Raw genomic sequence first — 16161 nt, 5'->3', positions numbered from 1 at the left:
TCCTGACCTTCATGACCTTCCTGGTCTTCCTGACCTTCCTGGCCTTCCTGACCTTCATGACCTTCCTGGTCTTCCTGACCTTCCTGGCCTTCCTGACCTTCCTGACCTTCCTGGTCTTCCTGACCTTCCTGGCCTTCCTGACCTTCATGACCTTCCTGGTCTTCCTGGTCTGCTGCTCAGACCGGAAGGGGGGGGGCAGTTGTGCTCAGATTAATCAGAAATACACAGAGCTGAAACAGGAACCAGACAGGTTTGTACCAGCAGATCACCAACAGATCACCAAGGTTCCAGGACCAGTTCAGGACTAAAGCTGGAACCAAGGAGAGAAACTGCTGATGTTTAATAAAGCTTGGCCTTTATTGATTCATGGTTATGTTTGTTATTATGAAACCGTGTGAGAACCAGAGGAGGGGGGAGAGGGAGAGGAGGGGAGAGAGGGAGAGGAGGGGAGGAGGGGGAAGAGGGAGAGGAGGGGGGAGAGGGAGAGGAGGAGAGGGGGAGAGGAGAGAGGGGGGAGAAGAGAGGGAGAGGAGGGAGAGGAGGGGGAGGGGGGAAGAGGGAGAGGAGAGGAGAGGAGAGGAGAGGGAGGGGAGAGGAGGGAGAGGAGAGGGAGGGGAGGGAGGGGGAGAGGAGGGAGAGGAGACCATGACCCAGCAGGGTTCCAGCATCCTGGTGATCAGGTGATCATGGTTCTGGACCCCAGCAGCCTCGGCCTATAACAGCAGAACTAAGATGTGACCTAATGATTAGATAATTATTATTATATATAATTATTATATAACCTAACGATTAGACGACCCCTAAGTATGATAATCTGTCTGTCTATGATAGTAACTGGAACTACAGAATTAGTAACAATAAGCTTTTTCAGAGAGGAGGTTTTAAGTCTGATCTTAAAGTAGCGATGGAGTCAGCCTCCCATACCTGGACAGGGAGCTGGTTCCACAGCAGGGGGGCCTGGACAGGGAGCTGGTTCCACAGCAGGGGGGCCTGGACAGGGAGCTGGTTCCATAGCAGTGGGGCCTGGACAGGGAGCTGGTTCCATAGCAGTGGGGCCTGGACAGGGAGCTGGTTCCATAGCAGGGGGGTCTGGACAGGGAGCTGGTTCCATAGCAGGGGGGCTGGACAGGGAGCTGGTTCCATAGCAGGGGGGCCTGGACAGGGAGCTGGTTCCATAGCAGGGGGGCCTGGTAGCTAAATGCTCGGCCCCCCATTCTACCTCTAGAGACTCTGGGGACCACAAGTAGACCAGCATTCTGAGAGTGGAGCGGTCTATTGGGCTGGTAAGGTATCACTAGCTCCTCCAGGTAGGATGGAGCTAGGCCTCTGAGGACCTGGTAGGTCAGGAGGAGGTTCACCCTAACCCTAGGACCTTGTAGGTCAGGAGGAGGGTAACCCTAACCCTAACCCTAGGACCTGGTAGGTCAGGAGGAGGGTAACCCTAACCCTAACCCTAGGATCTGGTAGGTCAGGAGGAGGGTAACCCTAACCCTAACCCTAGGACCTTGTAGGTCAGGAGGAGGGTAACCCTAACCCTAACCCTAGGACCTTGTAGGTCAGGAGGAGGCTAACCCTAACCCTAACCCTAGGACCTTGTAGGTCAGGAGGAGGGTAACCCTAACCCTAGGACCTTGTAGGTCAGGAGGAGGGTAACCCTAACCCTAACCCTAACCCTAGGACCTGGTAGGTCAGGAGGAGGGTAACCCTAACCCTAGGACCTGGTAGGTCAGGAGGAGGGTAACCCTAACCCTAACCCTAGGACCTTGTAGGTCAGGAGGAGGGTAACCCTAACCCTAGGACCTTGTAGGTCAGGAGGAGGGTAACCCTAACCCTAACCCTAGGACCTGGTAGGTCAGGAGGAGGGTAACCCTAACCCTAGGACCTGGTAGGTCAGGAGGAGGGTAACCCTAACCCTAACCCTAGGACCTTGTAGGTCAGGAGGAGGGTAACCCTAACCCTAACCCTATTGTAGCGGCGCCAACAGCGGGCGTGTGTGGTTTTTCTTCTTCTTTGAGATGGAATGAGAGTGATAATCTGTCAAAGTTTTCCAGGAGAGATTTCCACATCTCATCAAACACTTTCCACACTTTAAATCTTAAAGCGATGGAGATTAAACAGGGAATTACAAGATAATCTAGAATAATCCACACAGCACGGACAAGAGAGCGCACGGTTATTTGGAGGTCCTCACAACAGTGTCAATCACCCACCGGATTAGCTGGAAAATTAGTACGAAAAACTTGCTGTTAATTTCTCCTGTCGGCCTTCGAATGGTGATGAAAGTGTGATGAAACCAGGATGGTGGGAACCTTTGGAGGCTCCACCCCCTCCCCCCCCCCCACCCTGGCCCAGGACGGACTGAGGGATGGATGGATGGATGGACGATGGATGGATGACGAATGGATGGTTGGATGATGGATGGATGGATGACAGATGGTTGGACGATTGATGGATGGTTGGATGGATGGATGACGAATGGATGGTTGGATGATGGATGGATGACGGATGGTTGGACGATTGATGGATGGTTGGATGATGGATGGATGGATGGATAATGAATGGATGGTTGGATGATGGATGGATGGATGATGGATGGATGATGGGTGGATGGATGGATGGATGATGGGTGGATGACGGATGGATGGATGATGGATGGATGGATGATGGATGGATGACAGATGGATGATGGATGATGGATGGATGGGTGGATGGATGGATGGATGGACGATGGATGGATGGAGGATGGATGGATGATGGATGGAGAGATCGGAGGTGTAAACAGTTGTTTAGCTGTTCATAAACAAATGATAAACAACATATCTGGGAAATAGAAAAGTCACCCCGAGTGTGTGTGTGTGTGTGTGTGTCTGAGCATGTGTGTGTGTGCGGGAGTGTGTGTGTTTGAATGTGTGTGCATGAGTGTGTGTGTGAGCGTGTGTGTGTGTTTGAAGGTTAAGATTAGGGTCACCAATCTAGGGTCTAGTTCAGGGTCAAATGTGGGCCCCTGACCTGGAGCAGGTGGGGGACCAAGACCAGGTCCTTTGGGTTGGAAATAAAAGCCAAATTGGGTTTGATTTCTCAAGATGAAACTGATCAGGTTTTGGAACGGTGGGATTACGGACCCAGGACCCTCACCCAGCCACACTGGACCTCTGCTCCAGGCTGACTTCTGAACTCTTCAGTCCCTCCTGAGCCCACATTATGTCCGTCCTCCTCCTGGTCCTCCTCCTGGTTCTCCTGGTCCTCCTTCTGATCCTCCTCCTGGTCCTCCTCGTTCTCCTCCTGGTCCTCATCCTGGTCCTCCTCCAGGTCCCCCTCCTGGTTCTCCTCCTGGTCCTCCTCCTGGCCCTCCTCCTGGTTCTCCTCCTGGTTCTCCTCCTGATCCTCCTCCTGGTTCTCCTCCTGGTCCTCCTCCTGGTTCTTCTCCTGGTTCTCCTCCTGGTCCTCCTCCTGGTCCTCATCCTGGTCCTCCTCCAGATCCTCCTCCAGGTCCTCCTCCTGGTCTTCCTCCTGGTCCTCCTCCTTGTCCTCCTCCTGGTTCTCCTCCTGGTCCTCCTTCTGGTCCTCCTCCAGGTCCTCCTCCTGGTCCTCCTCCAGGTCCTCCTCCTGGTCCTCCTCCTCGTTCTCCTCCTGGTCCTCCTCCAGGTCCTCCTCCTGGTCCTCCTCCTTGTCCTCCTCCTGGTCCTCCTCCAGGTCCTCCTCCAGGTCCTCCTCCTCGTCCTCCTCCTCGTTCTCCTCCTGGTCCTCCTCCTCGTTCTCTTCCTGGTCCTCCTCCAGGTCCTCCTCCTGGTCCTCCTCCTGTCCTCCTCCTGGTCCTCCTCCAGGTCCTCCTCCTGGTCCTCCTCCAGGTCCTCCTCCTGGTCCTCCTCCTCGTTCTCTTCCTGGTCCTCCTCCAGGTCCTCCTCCTGGTCCTCCTCCTCGTTCTCTTCCTGGTCCTCCTCCTGGTCCTCCTCCAGGTCCTCCTCCTCGTTCTCTTCCTGGTCCTCCTCCAGGTCCTCCTCCAGGTCCTCCTCCTCGTTCTCTTCCTGGTCCTCCTCCTGGTCCTCCTCCAGGTCCTCCTCCTCGTTCTCTTCCTCGTTCTCTTCCTGGTCCTCCTCCTGGTCCTCCTCCAGGTCCTCCTCCTGGTCCTCCTCCTCGTTCTCTTCCTGGTCCTCCTCCAGGTCCTCCTCCAGTCCTCCTCCTGGTCCTCCTCCTGGTCCTCCTCCAGGTCCTCCTCCTGGTCCTCCTCCTGGTCCTCCTCCAGGTCCTCCTCCAGGTCCTCCTCCTCGTTCTCTTCCTGGTCCTCCTCCAGGTCCTCCTCCAGGTCCTCCTCCTGGTCCTCCTCCAGGTCCTCCTCCTGGTCCTCCTCCTCGTTCTCTTCCTGGTCCTCCTCCTGGTCCTCCTCCAGGTCCTCCTCCAGGTCCTCCTCCAGGTCCTCCTCCTGGTCCTCCTCCTGGTCCACCTCCTGGTTCTCCTCCTGGTTCTTCTTCACAACCTGGACCTCTGACCTGCTTATGTTTCTTGTCAGGGTCCCGGTGCTGGTTCTGGTGTTCTTTCGTGGTGTTTTCCCTGTTCCTGCTCTCTTCTGTCTGCAGGTGGCGCCGTGGAGCCTGGTCCTGCTCAGGGTCACCGCGCCCCAGATGGCTGGTTCTGGTCTGCATTGGGCCCCGTTCACACTCGACCCTAAAGCTTGTTGAAACCTTCCTGATCCCTTTCATGTGCGACTGTTCCTTTGATGTTTGGCGTGTTCTGGACCTCTCGTCCAGCTCGGTGTTGTTGTCCTGCTGCAGGACAGAGAAACAGAAGAATAAAAGACAGAATGAAACAATAAGCAACTCAGGCAACAGTAGTTTGACGGGTCCAGGAGGGTCCAGGTTCTGGATCGGGTCGCTGGGCTAAAGCACAGACTCCAGATCAGCAGCTGCAGAGGTGGCTGATGGGAAACGGAGGCGGGTGGAAGCGTTTACTCAGGTGTTTCCAGCTCAGCTCCTCGTCATCGTCATGACAACCAACAGTGTAGCCGAAGTGCCTCATGTGGGTCACAACAGGACCTGAGGGTTGAGCGGAGGCAGGAAGCGAGGGGTGACCTTGGGCCAGGTGCCGGTCCAGGTCAGCACCCCTCCCTCAACCACTGCCATCAGCATCTCCACTCTGGACCATTACTGACGTCAGATCCGGTTTCAGGAGCGCCGCGGCTCTAAAGGTCCCGGGTGCTGTTAGACGCCCAGTCCGGGAACTCCAACAGCACAAGACCGGGGTGGTTCTGGACCTGCAGGCGTGCAGCGAGTGCTGCTGGCCGGCGCCGTTTGTCCTGCGTCAACTGTTCTGATCCTCCAGGATGTAATCGTCCAAAGCTTCTGACCTGAGCACTTTAATGAAATCCGTCTTAAGCTAGCCGTGATGATTACTTCCTGCTGATTACAGCCGCGAGGAGCCGCCGTCCAAATGAGTGAAACCCAAGAAAGGAGACTTGTTATGACCCACATGTGTTTCCATCTGAACCCAAAAGGTTTCTAGAACCGTCTTTGAGGACAAATCCATACGTTGACAGTACAGGTGAAGCACGAGCCTCTTGGGGTTATGAAACGCAGCGGTCGCTAAGCTAAGTTGGCTTTGTTAGCTGTGCACGTTTGTGTTGGATGTTAGAAGTTACACTGATTATCCTGATTATCGTGTTCAGTTGAATGGTGAGTTACTGTAGGAGTGCCTGGAACAGGACTGGTTTAGGGTTAACTGGTCAGGGGGAACTGGTTAGGGTTAACTGGTCAGGGGGAACTGGTTAGCATGAACTGTTTAGGGTTAACTGTCAGGGCGAACTGGTCAGGGGGAACTGATCAGGGTTAACTGGTCAGGGGGAACTGGTTAGCATGAACTGGTTAGGTTTAACTGTCAGGGCGAACTGGTCAGGGTGAACTGGTCAGGGGGAACTGGTCAGGGTTAACTGGTCAGGGGGAACTGGTTAGCATGAACTGGTTAGGGTTAACTGTCAGGGCGAACTGGTCAGGGTGAACTGGTCAGGGGGGACTGGTCAGGGTAACTGGTCAGGGGGAACTGGTCAGGGTGAACTGGTCAGGGGGAACTGGTCAGGGGGGACTGGTCAGGGGGAACTGGTCAGGGTTAACTGGTCAGGGGGGACTGGTCAGGGGGAACTGGTCAGGGTTACTGGTCAGGGCTAACTGGTCAGGGTTAACTGGTCAGGGGGGACTGGTCAGGGGGAACTGGTCAGGGTGAACTGGTCAGGGTTAACTGGTCAGGGGGGACTGGTCAGGGTGAACTGGTCAGGGGGGACTGGTCAGGGGGGACTGGTCAGGGTGAACTGGTCAGGGGGGACTGGTCGGGGGGACTGGTCAGGGGGGACTGGTCGGGGTGAACTGGTCAGGGGGGACTGGTCAGGGTGAACTGGTCAGGGGGGACTGGCCAGGGTTAACTGGTCAGGGGGGACTGGTCAGGGTGAACTGGTCAGGGTGAACTGGTCAGGGGGGACTGGTCAGGGTGAACTGGTCAGGGTTAACTGGTCAGGGTGAACTGGTCAGGGGGACTGGTCAGGGTGAACTGGGGGGGGGGGGATGGTCAGGGGGGACTGGTCGGGGGGACTGGTCAGGGGGGACTGGTCAGGGTGAACTGGTCAGGGGGGACTGGCCAGGGTTAACTGGTCAGGGGGGACTGGTCAGGGGGGACTGGTCAGGGTGAACTGGTCAGGGGGGACTGGTCAGGGGGGACTGGTCAGGGTGAACTGGTCAGGGGGGACTGGTCAGGGGGGACTGGTCAGGGGGGACTGGTCAGGGTGAACTGGTCAGGGGGGACTGGTCAGGGGGGACTGGTCAGGGGGGACTGGTCAGGGTGAACTCAGTTAGTTGAATGTTTTGGATGAGCGAATCAGAATCATCTGAGTGCTGCTGGATTCCTCAGGTGACTCACCTGTCCAGAGGTGAGCTCACACCTGTGTTCGATGGGCTCTGGGGAACATTCACCCCTCACAGGATGGAGTCGATCATTCCACCGTTCATTCGTCTTCGTCTTCTTCAGAACAGACGAATCAAACAGGACGACAGAAGCACAGACGCAGCAAAGCGGCGGCTTTATCTGAGGAGCAGAGCGGCACATCTTCTCACTCCTAATCTTTAATAAATCTTTGCTCCACAGATGTTATTATGGTCTGTTTGTGGCACCTTGATCACCTTTTCCCTAAAGACTGAATAGAGTTGATGAAGATAAAAGAACATTGAAGTTCTGTTCTTCATGTTTCTGCCTCTTTCAACAATGACACGTCTCATTCTGCAGCTTTGAAGTTTGACTTCTTTCATCTGGAGCAGCAACAGGATTCTGGACTTTATGGACCATTTTCACACGTTAGTGCACTAAAATCTCAAAATACAATCTCACGTTGTATCATCAAAGAGAACACACATAAAAGCGTGTAAGCATGTGTGTGTGCGTGTGTGTGTGCGTGCGTGTGTGTGTGCGTGTGTGTGCGTGCGTGTGTGTGTGTCAGTTACTTTGTATTATGATCAACAGTCTTTTGGGTCACCTTGTGTTCTGACTCGGGTGGTTCGGGTCAGGGTGGACAGACCCGAAGGAGCTGAAAAGCAGACAGATGTTCCTGCATCAGCACATCTGCTGTGTCTGCAGATGATTCAGAGCATCAGAACATCAGAGCATCAGAACATCAGAGCATCAGAGCATCAGAACTTTAGAGCATCAGAGCATCAGAACATCAGAGCATCAGAGCATCAGAACTTTAGAGCATCCGAGCATCAGAACATCAGAGCATCAGAACATCAGAGCATCAGAACATCAGAACATCAGAGCATCAGAACTTTAGAGCATCAGAGCATCAGAGCATCAGAACATCAGAGCATCAGAACATCAGAGCATCAGAGCATCAGAGCATCAGAGCATCAGAGCATCAGAACATCAGAGCATCAGAACATCAGAGCATCAGAACATCAGAGCATCAGAGCATCAGAGCATCAGAGCATCAGAGCATCAGAACATCAGAGCATCAGAGCATCAGAGCATCAGAGCATCAGAACATCAGAGCATCAGAACATCAGAACATCAGAACATCAGAACATCAGAACATTAATGTCGTGATGTTTCCGGGCAGATGAAGCCGATGATTCATTCACAGTGACACGAACACATGCTAATTAGCAAACTAAGGCAGCAATTATGCTAATCCTGTTAGGCTGAAGATCTCATCGACATGAACATCTTCATCAGAGAGACGAACAGTCGTTTCCATGGACACAGTCCAAATAATGAAAAAATAAAAATAATCCAGGTTCGTTCCTGGAAGTAAATAAATATGTATCCACATTTTAAAGGGCCAGAAGATCTTTGATGGTCACTTTGCTTCTCTGTCAGACTGTGTGTGAGCTCAGAGATGATGGATGTATGGAATGGTTGGATGGAATGGTTGCATGTATGGATGTTGGATGTATGGAATGGTTGGATGGAATGGTTGGATGTATGGAATGGTGGATGGATGTATGGACTGGTTGGATGGAATGGTTGGATGGATGGAATGGTTGGATGTATGGAATGGTTGGATGGATGGATGGATGGAATAGTTGGATGGATGGAATGGTTGGTTGGATGGATGGAATGGTTGGATGAATGGTTGGATGGATGGATGGAATGGTTGGATGGAATGGTTGGATGAATGGTTGGATGGATGGATGGAATGGTTGGTTGGATGGATGGAATGGTTGGATGAATGGTTGGATGGATGGATGGAATGGTTGGATGGATGGAATGGTTGGATGGATGGATGTGTGTGTATGTGTGTGGTGTGTGTGTGTGTGTGTGTGTGTGTGTGTGTGGTGGTGTGTGTGGTGTGTGTGTGTGGTGGTGTGTGTGTGGTGTGGTGGTGTGTGGTGTGTGTGTTGTGTGTGGTGTGTGTTGTGTGTGGTGTGTGGTGTGTGTGTGTGTGGTGGTGTGTGTGTGTGTGTGTTGTGTGTGTGTGTGGTGTGTGGTGTGTGTTGTGTGTGTGTGTGGTGTGTGTGGTGCGTGTGTGTGTGGTGTGGTGTGTGTGTGTGTGGTGTGTGGTGGTGTGTGTGTGTGTGTGTGTGTGTGTGTCAACACGTGGGTCAAAAATCTGCTCGCTCAGATTAAAAACTGTGAAAATCTGAATAGTTGTGAGGACAAATTAAAGATTTTCTTCAGTGGGATTTAATCCGATGTCCAGGTGGATTATCCTGCTGTTGAGAACATCTACAGATTTAGAGCTTCACCTTCATCACATCTTCATCTGCCAGCTTGTGTCTGCTGGAGGCCCTCAGGGACCCGCCGGAGCTCAGAGCAGCAGTATAGATTAGTAATAATCTAGAATTCATGGCAGGTGTTCAGGTGCTCATTTAACTCCCCTTCTAAAACACGTGACCCTGCTTTTATCGGTCTGAACCCATTTCATTGATTTCTTCGTTCATTTTCTGCCGCTGGCGTCGTCTGTCGGTGCAGCGCTGCCCCCTGCAGGACAATACTGGTAGTGCAGCGCTGCCCCCTGCCGGACAATACTGGTAGTGCAGCACTGCCCCTGCAGGACAATACTGGTAGTGCAGCACTGCCCCCTGCAGGACAACACTGGCTGTGCAGTGCTGCCCCCTGCAGGACAATACTGGTAGTGCAGCACTGCCCCTGCAGGACAACACTGGTAGTGCAGCACTGCCCCTGCAGGACAATACTGGTAGTGCAGCACTGCCCCCTGCAGGGCAATACTGGTAGTGCAGCACTGCCCCTGCAGGGCAATACTGGTAGTGCAGCACTGCCCCTGCAGGACAATACTGGTAGTGCAGCACTGCCCCCTGCAGGACAATACTGGTAGTGCAGCACTGCCCCTGCAGGACAACACTGGCGGTGCAGTGCTGCCCCCTGCAGGGCAATACTGGTAGTGCAGCGCTGCCCCCTGCAGGACAACACTGGCGGTGCAGCTGAATTATTTCTGAGGTTTGTTGTGTCATCGTTGTTATTATTGTAATGCGCGCGGTTGTTGTTGTTGTTGTTAAGCACTTGCTTTGGCGTCAAGAGGAAGTCTCCAGCCAGTTCAAATGTTCTGAAGATTAGCTTTGATGGTTTCTTCCAGATGGAAGGTGTTCTGGTCGTACAGGAAGAGCAAGAAAACCTTCAGTCCACTGCCCAGGTACCCTTAAGCAAGGCACCAAACCCACAACTGCTCACAAAGGGCCCTGAGATGAACTGGCAACTCCTCCATATGGAACCCTGAAAGGGAAAAAGATGTTAAGGAGACCTAGCTCATCTAAGCTAACTGCTGCTCTAGTTTGAGAATGTTCCGTGAACTTTGACCTCTGCATTCACCCCAAACCTGGAACAGTGGGCACCAAGTCCAGAACTGTTCCTTGTTCTGGAATACTGAAGGAATCACAGATTCTGATCTCTCTCAGAATATTGTGGCTACAGCAAAGGTTCACTTCCTGTTTGGGGGTGGGGGGGGCGGTCTTGTAACGCTCTGTTGTAACAATCTGTTTATGGCTGTGTGTGTGTGGGTGTGACTGTGCGAGTGTGTGTGTCTGTGTGCGTATGTGTGTGTGTGAGTGTACGCATGTGTGTATGTGTGTGTGTCTGTGTGTTTGTGTATGTGTGTGTGCCTGTGTGTGTGTGTGTGTGCCTGTGTGTGTATGTGTGTGTGCCTGTGTGTGTGTGTGCCTGTGTGTGTGTGTGTGGGTGTGACTGTGCGTGTGTGTGTGTCTGTGCGTATGTGTGTGTGTGACTGTGCATGTGTGTGTGTCTGTGTGCGTATGTGTGTGTGTGAGTGTACGTGTGTGTGTATGTGTGTGTGCCTGTGTGTTTGTGTGTGTGTGCCTGTGTGTGTGTGTGTGCCTGTGTGCCTGTGTGTGTGCCTGTGTGTGTGTGTGTGTGTGTGTGTCCTGGGGAACAGAACCGTTCATACAACCCAAAGCTCTTCAGGAGTCTGTGATTAGCATCGAGCACTAATCAGAGATGAGGAGCTGCTCGGTCTGCTGGCTCATAAATGGCTGCCCTCGTGCCCCCTCCCCTCGTGGCCAATAGGAGGGGTTAGCAGTAACGGTGCGCTCGCCCCCCCATTATAAAAGCCTGTGGGAGTGTGCAGGCCCTCCTGAGCAGAGTTCCCAGCCTGGCCTGGCCTGGAGGGACAGCGAGGAGCACATCTACCCCTTCTGTCTGGAGCTTCTGGAGCATCTCTGTGGATAACAAGACGTGTCCCAGCCCCTGGGGCGCCGTCCCATCAGGCACTCTTGTGGAAACAAGTGAGTGTGTGTTGGTGTGTCCAGACATGTGCTGGTCCTGTGGCCTCACTGGGCCCCCCCGGCTCTGGGTGAAGGCTGTGGGGGAATTTGTGTGTTTCTGAGGTTTGTTGCACGTTTGTTGCTTCAGATAGTTGAGGAAGGCCAAGAATAGCCGCCGTGCTGCCAGCTGGTGCTCGATGGCTTTTTAAGGGAAAGAGCGGTGGTGCTATCAGGTGACCCACCTGCTGCCTGTCACTCACAGCTCCGGCCACACGGCTATTTCTGGCCACGCCAAATGGGTGGCTCACATTCTCCTCCTGAAATATCTCCGGCCTGACGAGGTGTTCAGGGAGCGGATCCACCGCTTCATTCTGATCAGGATTATTGATCACCTTCCATGAGGATGCCTTTGATGAGCTGATGTGGAATCAGCCCTCCAGTTGAGCCTCCTTCACTGACCCGGCGCCTCTTCTCCTGAGGTTCTGGATCAGCCTCTTCTCCTGAGGTTCTGGATCAGCCTCTTCTCCTGAGGTTCTGGATCAGCCTCTTCTCCTGAGGTTCTGGATCAGCCTCTTCTCCTGAGGTTCTGGATCAGCCCGTTCTTTGTTTCATTCATCACATTTAGTCCTTATTAGCTTATTTCATCTTTTCCTTTATTCTGTGAAGTGTCAGAAAAACCTGTCAGCAAACAAACAAACAAACAAGCAAACAAACAAACAAATATTTGCTCCCCTGAGTTTTGATGACTCTGCAGTTTTGGACCAATTTACCAGATCAATGAATCAATCGATTGATCTTCACCACCAGTGAGTTGAGGCTGAGATGGTTTAACTGGAAGCAGGTTGTCATTTGGTTAACACGTCTGATTTATTCAGTTCGAGTTAGAAAAACAGAATCAACACTTGGTTGACAGAATTAGGGGGTAGTTTAGGTTGGTTAGAGTTAGTTTAAGTTGGTCAGGGTTCATTTAGGTTGGTTAGGGTTAAGGTTGGGTTGGTTAGGGTTAGTTTAGGGTCACAGTGAGGTTGGTCTGGATTAGTTTAAGTTGGTTAGTGTTCATTTGGGTTGGTTAGGGTTAGTTTAGGGTTAATGTTAGGTTGGTTTGGGTTCGTTTACGTTGGTCAGGGTTCATTTAGGTTGGTTAGGGTTAAGGTTGGGTTGGTTAGGGTTAGTTTAGGGTTAAGGTTAGGTTGGTTAGGGTTAGTTTAGGGTTAAGGTTAGGTTGGTTAGGGTTCATTTAGGTTGGTTAGGGGTAGTTGAGGTTGGTTAGGATTAGTTTAGATTTAAGGTTAGGTTGGTTAGGGGTAGTTTAGGTTGGTTAGGGGTAGTTGAGTTTGGTTAGGGTTCATTCACGTTGGTTAGGGCTAGTTTAGGTTGGTTAGGGGTTCATTGATTCACTGCTCTCTTAACAAACTGAAAAATAAACAATGTTTTGATTTCATTTGCATGAATTGACCCAATTCCTACAAGGAACAACAGATCAATCAATGAAGCAACTGGTTACAACCATGAACTAGTCCAGTGGAAACATCTGGAACCAGATGTTTGCTGTGTAGCAATCTGTGAATTCTCTCACTTCATCTGTGTTTTCCTGTGTTTAACTTCAGGGCTTCTTTATTTTACGTTTTTCTGTTGATAAATGTTCCATCTGACCTCCAGCTGCCGCCATCCATCATGGTCATCTGCCTTCCAACAGGCTCCGCCCCCTGACATTTATAGCTTGGGAGAAACCTGAAGCCCAGCACAGACGCTCAGCACATTTCTGCTGTTAAAGCTGAAGCCCAGGAAGAAGAAACCCTACACATGTTTTTCTTCTTCTACTATTTTCTAACAAGCTGCAGCCCAACATTTCTTCACTTTTATCGCATGAAACATTTGTTACAGTATAAAACCCAGTCAAGTGATGTCAAGACCAGTGTTAGCATAGCTGCTAAGGTGAAAGGTTATCCTGCGTGACAAAGACCTTCCACGGTAATCTTAGACAATATTTAATAACTGAACATCACAATAAGATGCTGACGGAAGTGTGTGTTAGCCACAGGTGCCGAAGGGAAGCATTAGCATAAGTGATCTCTAAGGATATAAGGTTCTGGTCCACAGTGCTAGTGGACCTGCTGATCTGATCAGATGATCTGAAGCTGGACATTAGTGTTGTGTACCTCAGCTGATGTTGGTCTTACTGTCTTGGTTCAGGGTGCCAAAGGTCATGTCGACTCAAGCACCAACGTTCACTCAGCCGCTGCAGAACGTCGTGGCACTGGAGGGTAGTGCCGCCACGTTTCAGGCTCAAGTCAGTGGTGAGTACCCTACTGGTGGCCTTCAGCCTTACTGGCCGGTGATTGGTTACAAATGTAGATAAAAATGATTCCGAGTAAACATACTGAGCAGTGCTTATTAAGAATTCTGGCTGGATTCATTCTCATTCTACACAATATCAGATAGCATACAAACTCCACACAGAAAGGTCAAAGCCTGGGGGGGGGGACTCTTTCCTGCTCGTCTTGCGTGTTGGGGGTCAGGGTCTGGCTTTCTCTCAAGCATCTACACACAAGTTTGAGTGGAACAGATGTTGGTAAAGATAAATTGAGTTAAATTGAACTGACTTGCAGTACAGGGACAATGCTAATCTCACGTGCTACATCACGTGAATGTTTCCAAGCACGGTACCGTGATGCGTTCCATCTTTCATAGTGAAAGAACCAAGACAGACTTCTTTGTCTTCCAGTTTAGCTGATTAGACGTTTGGTACCTCCACAGGTTCTCCAGTTCCTGAGGTGAGCTGGTTCCGTGATGGCCAGGTTCTTTCTGCTGCCGCTCTTCCCGGCATTCAGATCTCGTTCAGCGAAGGCCGCGCTGTTCTGAAGATCCCTGCGGTGAGCCTCACGCACAGTGGGAGGTATTCAGTGAGGGCCACCAATGCTACTGGACAAGCCACAAGCACCGCTGAGCTCCTGGTCACAGGTGAGGGCACACGAACCCCCCTCAGTAAATACCTGGATACACTCTTCTGGTATTTGTGACACTGTTTCATTTTTCTCTCCACTAGCGGAGACAGCGCCCCCTAGCTTTGTCCAGCGGCTGCAGAGTACCACCGTGAGCCAGGGGAGCCAAGTGAGATTGGACATCCGGGTCACAGGGATCCCCACTCCACTGGTCAAGTTCTACAGGGAAGGAGCTGAGATCCAGAGCTCTGCTGACTTCAGGATCCTACAGGAGGGGGACCTGCACAGCCTTCTGATTGCTGAGGCCTTCCCAGAGGATTCTGGGATGTATTCAGTGACAGCCACCAGTAGTAGTGGGCGGGCCACCTGCTCTGCTGAACTCCTGGTTCAGGGTGAGCACTGCAGGGACCAGTTCTTCTTCTGAGCATCCACACAAAGGAACCTTCATGAAGCAGACAGGAAACTGTTAGGATACATTTTTAATGCTAATGCTTTTGTGTTCAGGCGAGGAAGCCATTCCAGCAAAGAAAACAAAGACTTTGATTTCAGCAGCACAGGTTTCCCAGACAGCCCGGACTGAAGTGGAACAGGTAGGACACACCTCCAACCATAAAGACCTTCTTGTGAAACTCATAATTCACTGTTGGCTGCTGGTGTCTTCACCCTCAAAAGATGGAGACCAGCTTTCACACTTCTACTATGATGAAGTTCCAAATGGAGGAGGCAGAACTAGCTCACAAAGCTCCTCCAAGAGTTCTTCCAAAACCTACCTCCAAGTCCCCCACCCCAATGGTGGCCAAGGTGGCAGCAGGACGCCAGCAGTCCCCGTCACCAGTCAGACACGTGAAGGCACCAACACCCACACCAGCCAGGTGAGTAGTTGTCACCAAGTTACTGAGAGTAACCTTAGGTCTGTGAAAGGTTCCACCTTCCTTCTGTCCGTCTGCCCCTTCAGGCCAGCCGCAGGTCCTGACATCTTGCCACCATGGAAACAGGGAGGCTATATGACTGAGTCCACTCACACCAGTATCACCAGTGTGATGAGCAGCAGCATTACCCAGCGAGGCCAGGAGCAGCAGGTACCACATCACCACCTGGTGGATGAGGAATAACCCAGAACGTGACGTCACTGCCTGAGAAACTTAATAACTGAATTTCTAAATTTGGTAGCTGGAACTCTTTTTTCTTATCACCATGGTTACTCAAAACAAGGCTGTATGCAGGAATGTATGCATTCTATAAATCTGCTGGTATATCGCTGCTCACGAGTCGATCTCTGGTTGATCTCAGATCTAGAGATCTTTCTTTTTAAAAACTATTGACTGCAAGGTTTAAGCTCTCCCCACCAGCCTCCCTCCTTTGTTTTAAAATGTTCATGTTATCCGTCCACATACTGGCATTGAGCCGTCGGCATCTGTGCCTTGACAGGTAGTGCAGGTGGCAGCGCTACCAGCTGATGATGTAGCTCCACCCACACTGGTGTCTGTGAGTAAGCTAGCCAAAATGTTGCAGGTGTGCAGGGACTGAAGGTCTGACAGTCTCTTGCTTGGTGTGCAGGGCCTAAAGAACACAAACGTGACAGAAGGCGAGTCGGTGACCTTGGAGTGCCAGATCTGTGCTCAGCCCACACCTGTCATCATGTGGTTCAGAGAAGACTACAAGATTGAGAGCTCTAGCGATTTCCAGATTAGCTATGAGGACGGCCTTGCGCAGCTGCTGATCCGTGAGGCGTTTGCTGAAGATAGTGGGCGTTTTACCTGCACCGCCACAAACGAGGCGGGAACTGTCAGCACCTCCTGCTACCTGCTCGTCCAAGGTCAGTAGCATCACACCTGGTTCCAGCCATCATTTGTTTTTCCCTGAACTTGTTCCGTCAGCTTGATGTTGATTTCCTGTGCTCGTTCTTCAGTGTCTGAGGACATTGAGAGCAGAGAGGAGCTCGCTGATACTCAAGCTGTCGAAACTGCAGAGAAAATGTGAGTCAGGCTCTGCCATCACCAAATATCTGCCGATCA

At 51.7% G+C, this 16161-nt stretch overlaps 1 protein-coding gene and 1 long non-coding RNA gene across 2 annotated transcripts in view; both read left to right on the top strand.

Moving 5' to 3' along the window:
• The first annotated feature begins 6351 nt into the window (after positions 1-6351).
• LOC130528569 (uncharacterized) lies at positions 6352-7405 on the top strand. The gene is made up of 2 exons (XR_008951332.1): positions 6352-6443; positions 6834-7405. It is a non-coding gene; the product is annotated as an uncharacterized LOC130528569 (long non-coding RNA).
• A 3551-nt stretch (positions 7406-10956) lies between these two features.
• The window catches only part of LOC130536639 (titin-like), a 135437-nt gene continuing 130232 nt past the window's right edge, over positions 10957-16161 (top strand). Inside the window, exons 1-10 of the mRNA XM_057052736.1 lie at positions 10957-11225; positions 13398-13501; positions 13962-14165; positions 14251-14538; positions 14651-14736; positions 14819-15018; positions 15102-15225; positions 15575-15631; positions 15704-15962; positions 16056-16122. Coding sequence (XP_056908716.1) covers positions 13411-13501; positions 13962-14165; positions 14251-14538; positions 14651-14736; positions 14819-15018; positions 15102-15225; positions 15575-15631; positions 15704-15962; positions 16056-16122 — 1376 coding nt within the window. The 5' untranslated portion in view covers positions 10957-11225; positions 13398-13410. The remainder of the gene's footprint in view (positions 11226-13397; positions 13502-13961; positions 14166-14250; positions 14539-14650; positions 14737-14818; positions 15019-15101; positions 15226-15574; positions 15632-15703; positions 15963-16055; positions 16123-16161) is intronic.

This window comes from Takifugu flavidus, chromosome 1, assembly GCF_003711565.1.
Source record: "Takifugu flavidus isolate HTHZ2018 chromosome 1, ASM371156v2, whole genome shotgun sequence".
NCBI classification, from domain to species: Eukaryota; Metazoa; Chordata; class Actinopteri; order Tetraodontiformes; family Tetraodontidae; genus Takifugu; species Takifugu flavidus.
Note: the sequence above shows the minus strand (reverse complement) of the source record. Positions and strands in the feature narration are given on the sequence as shown.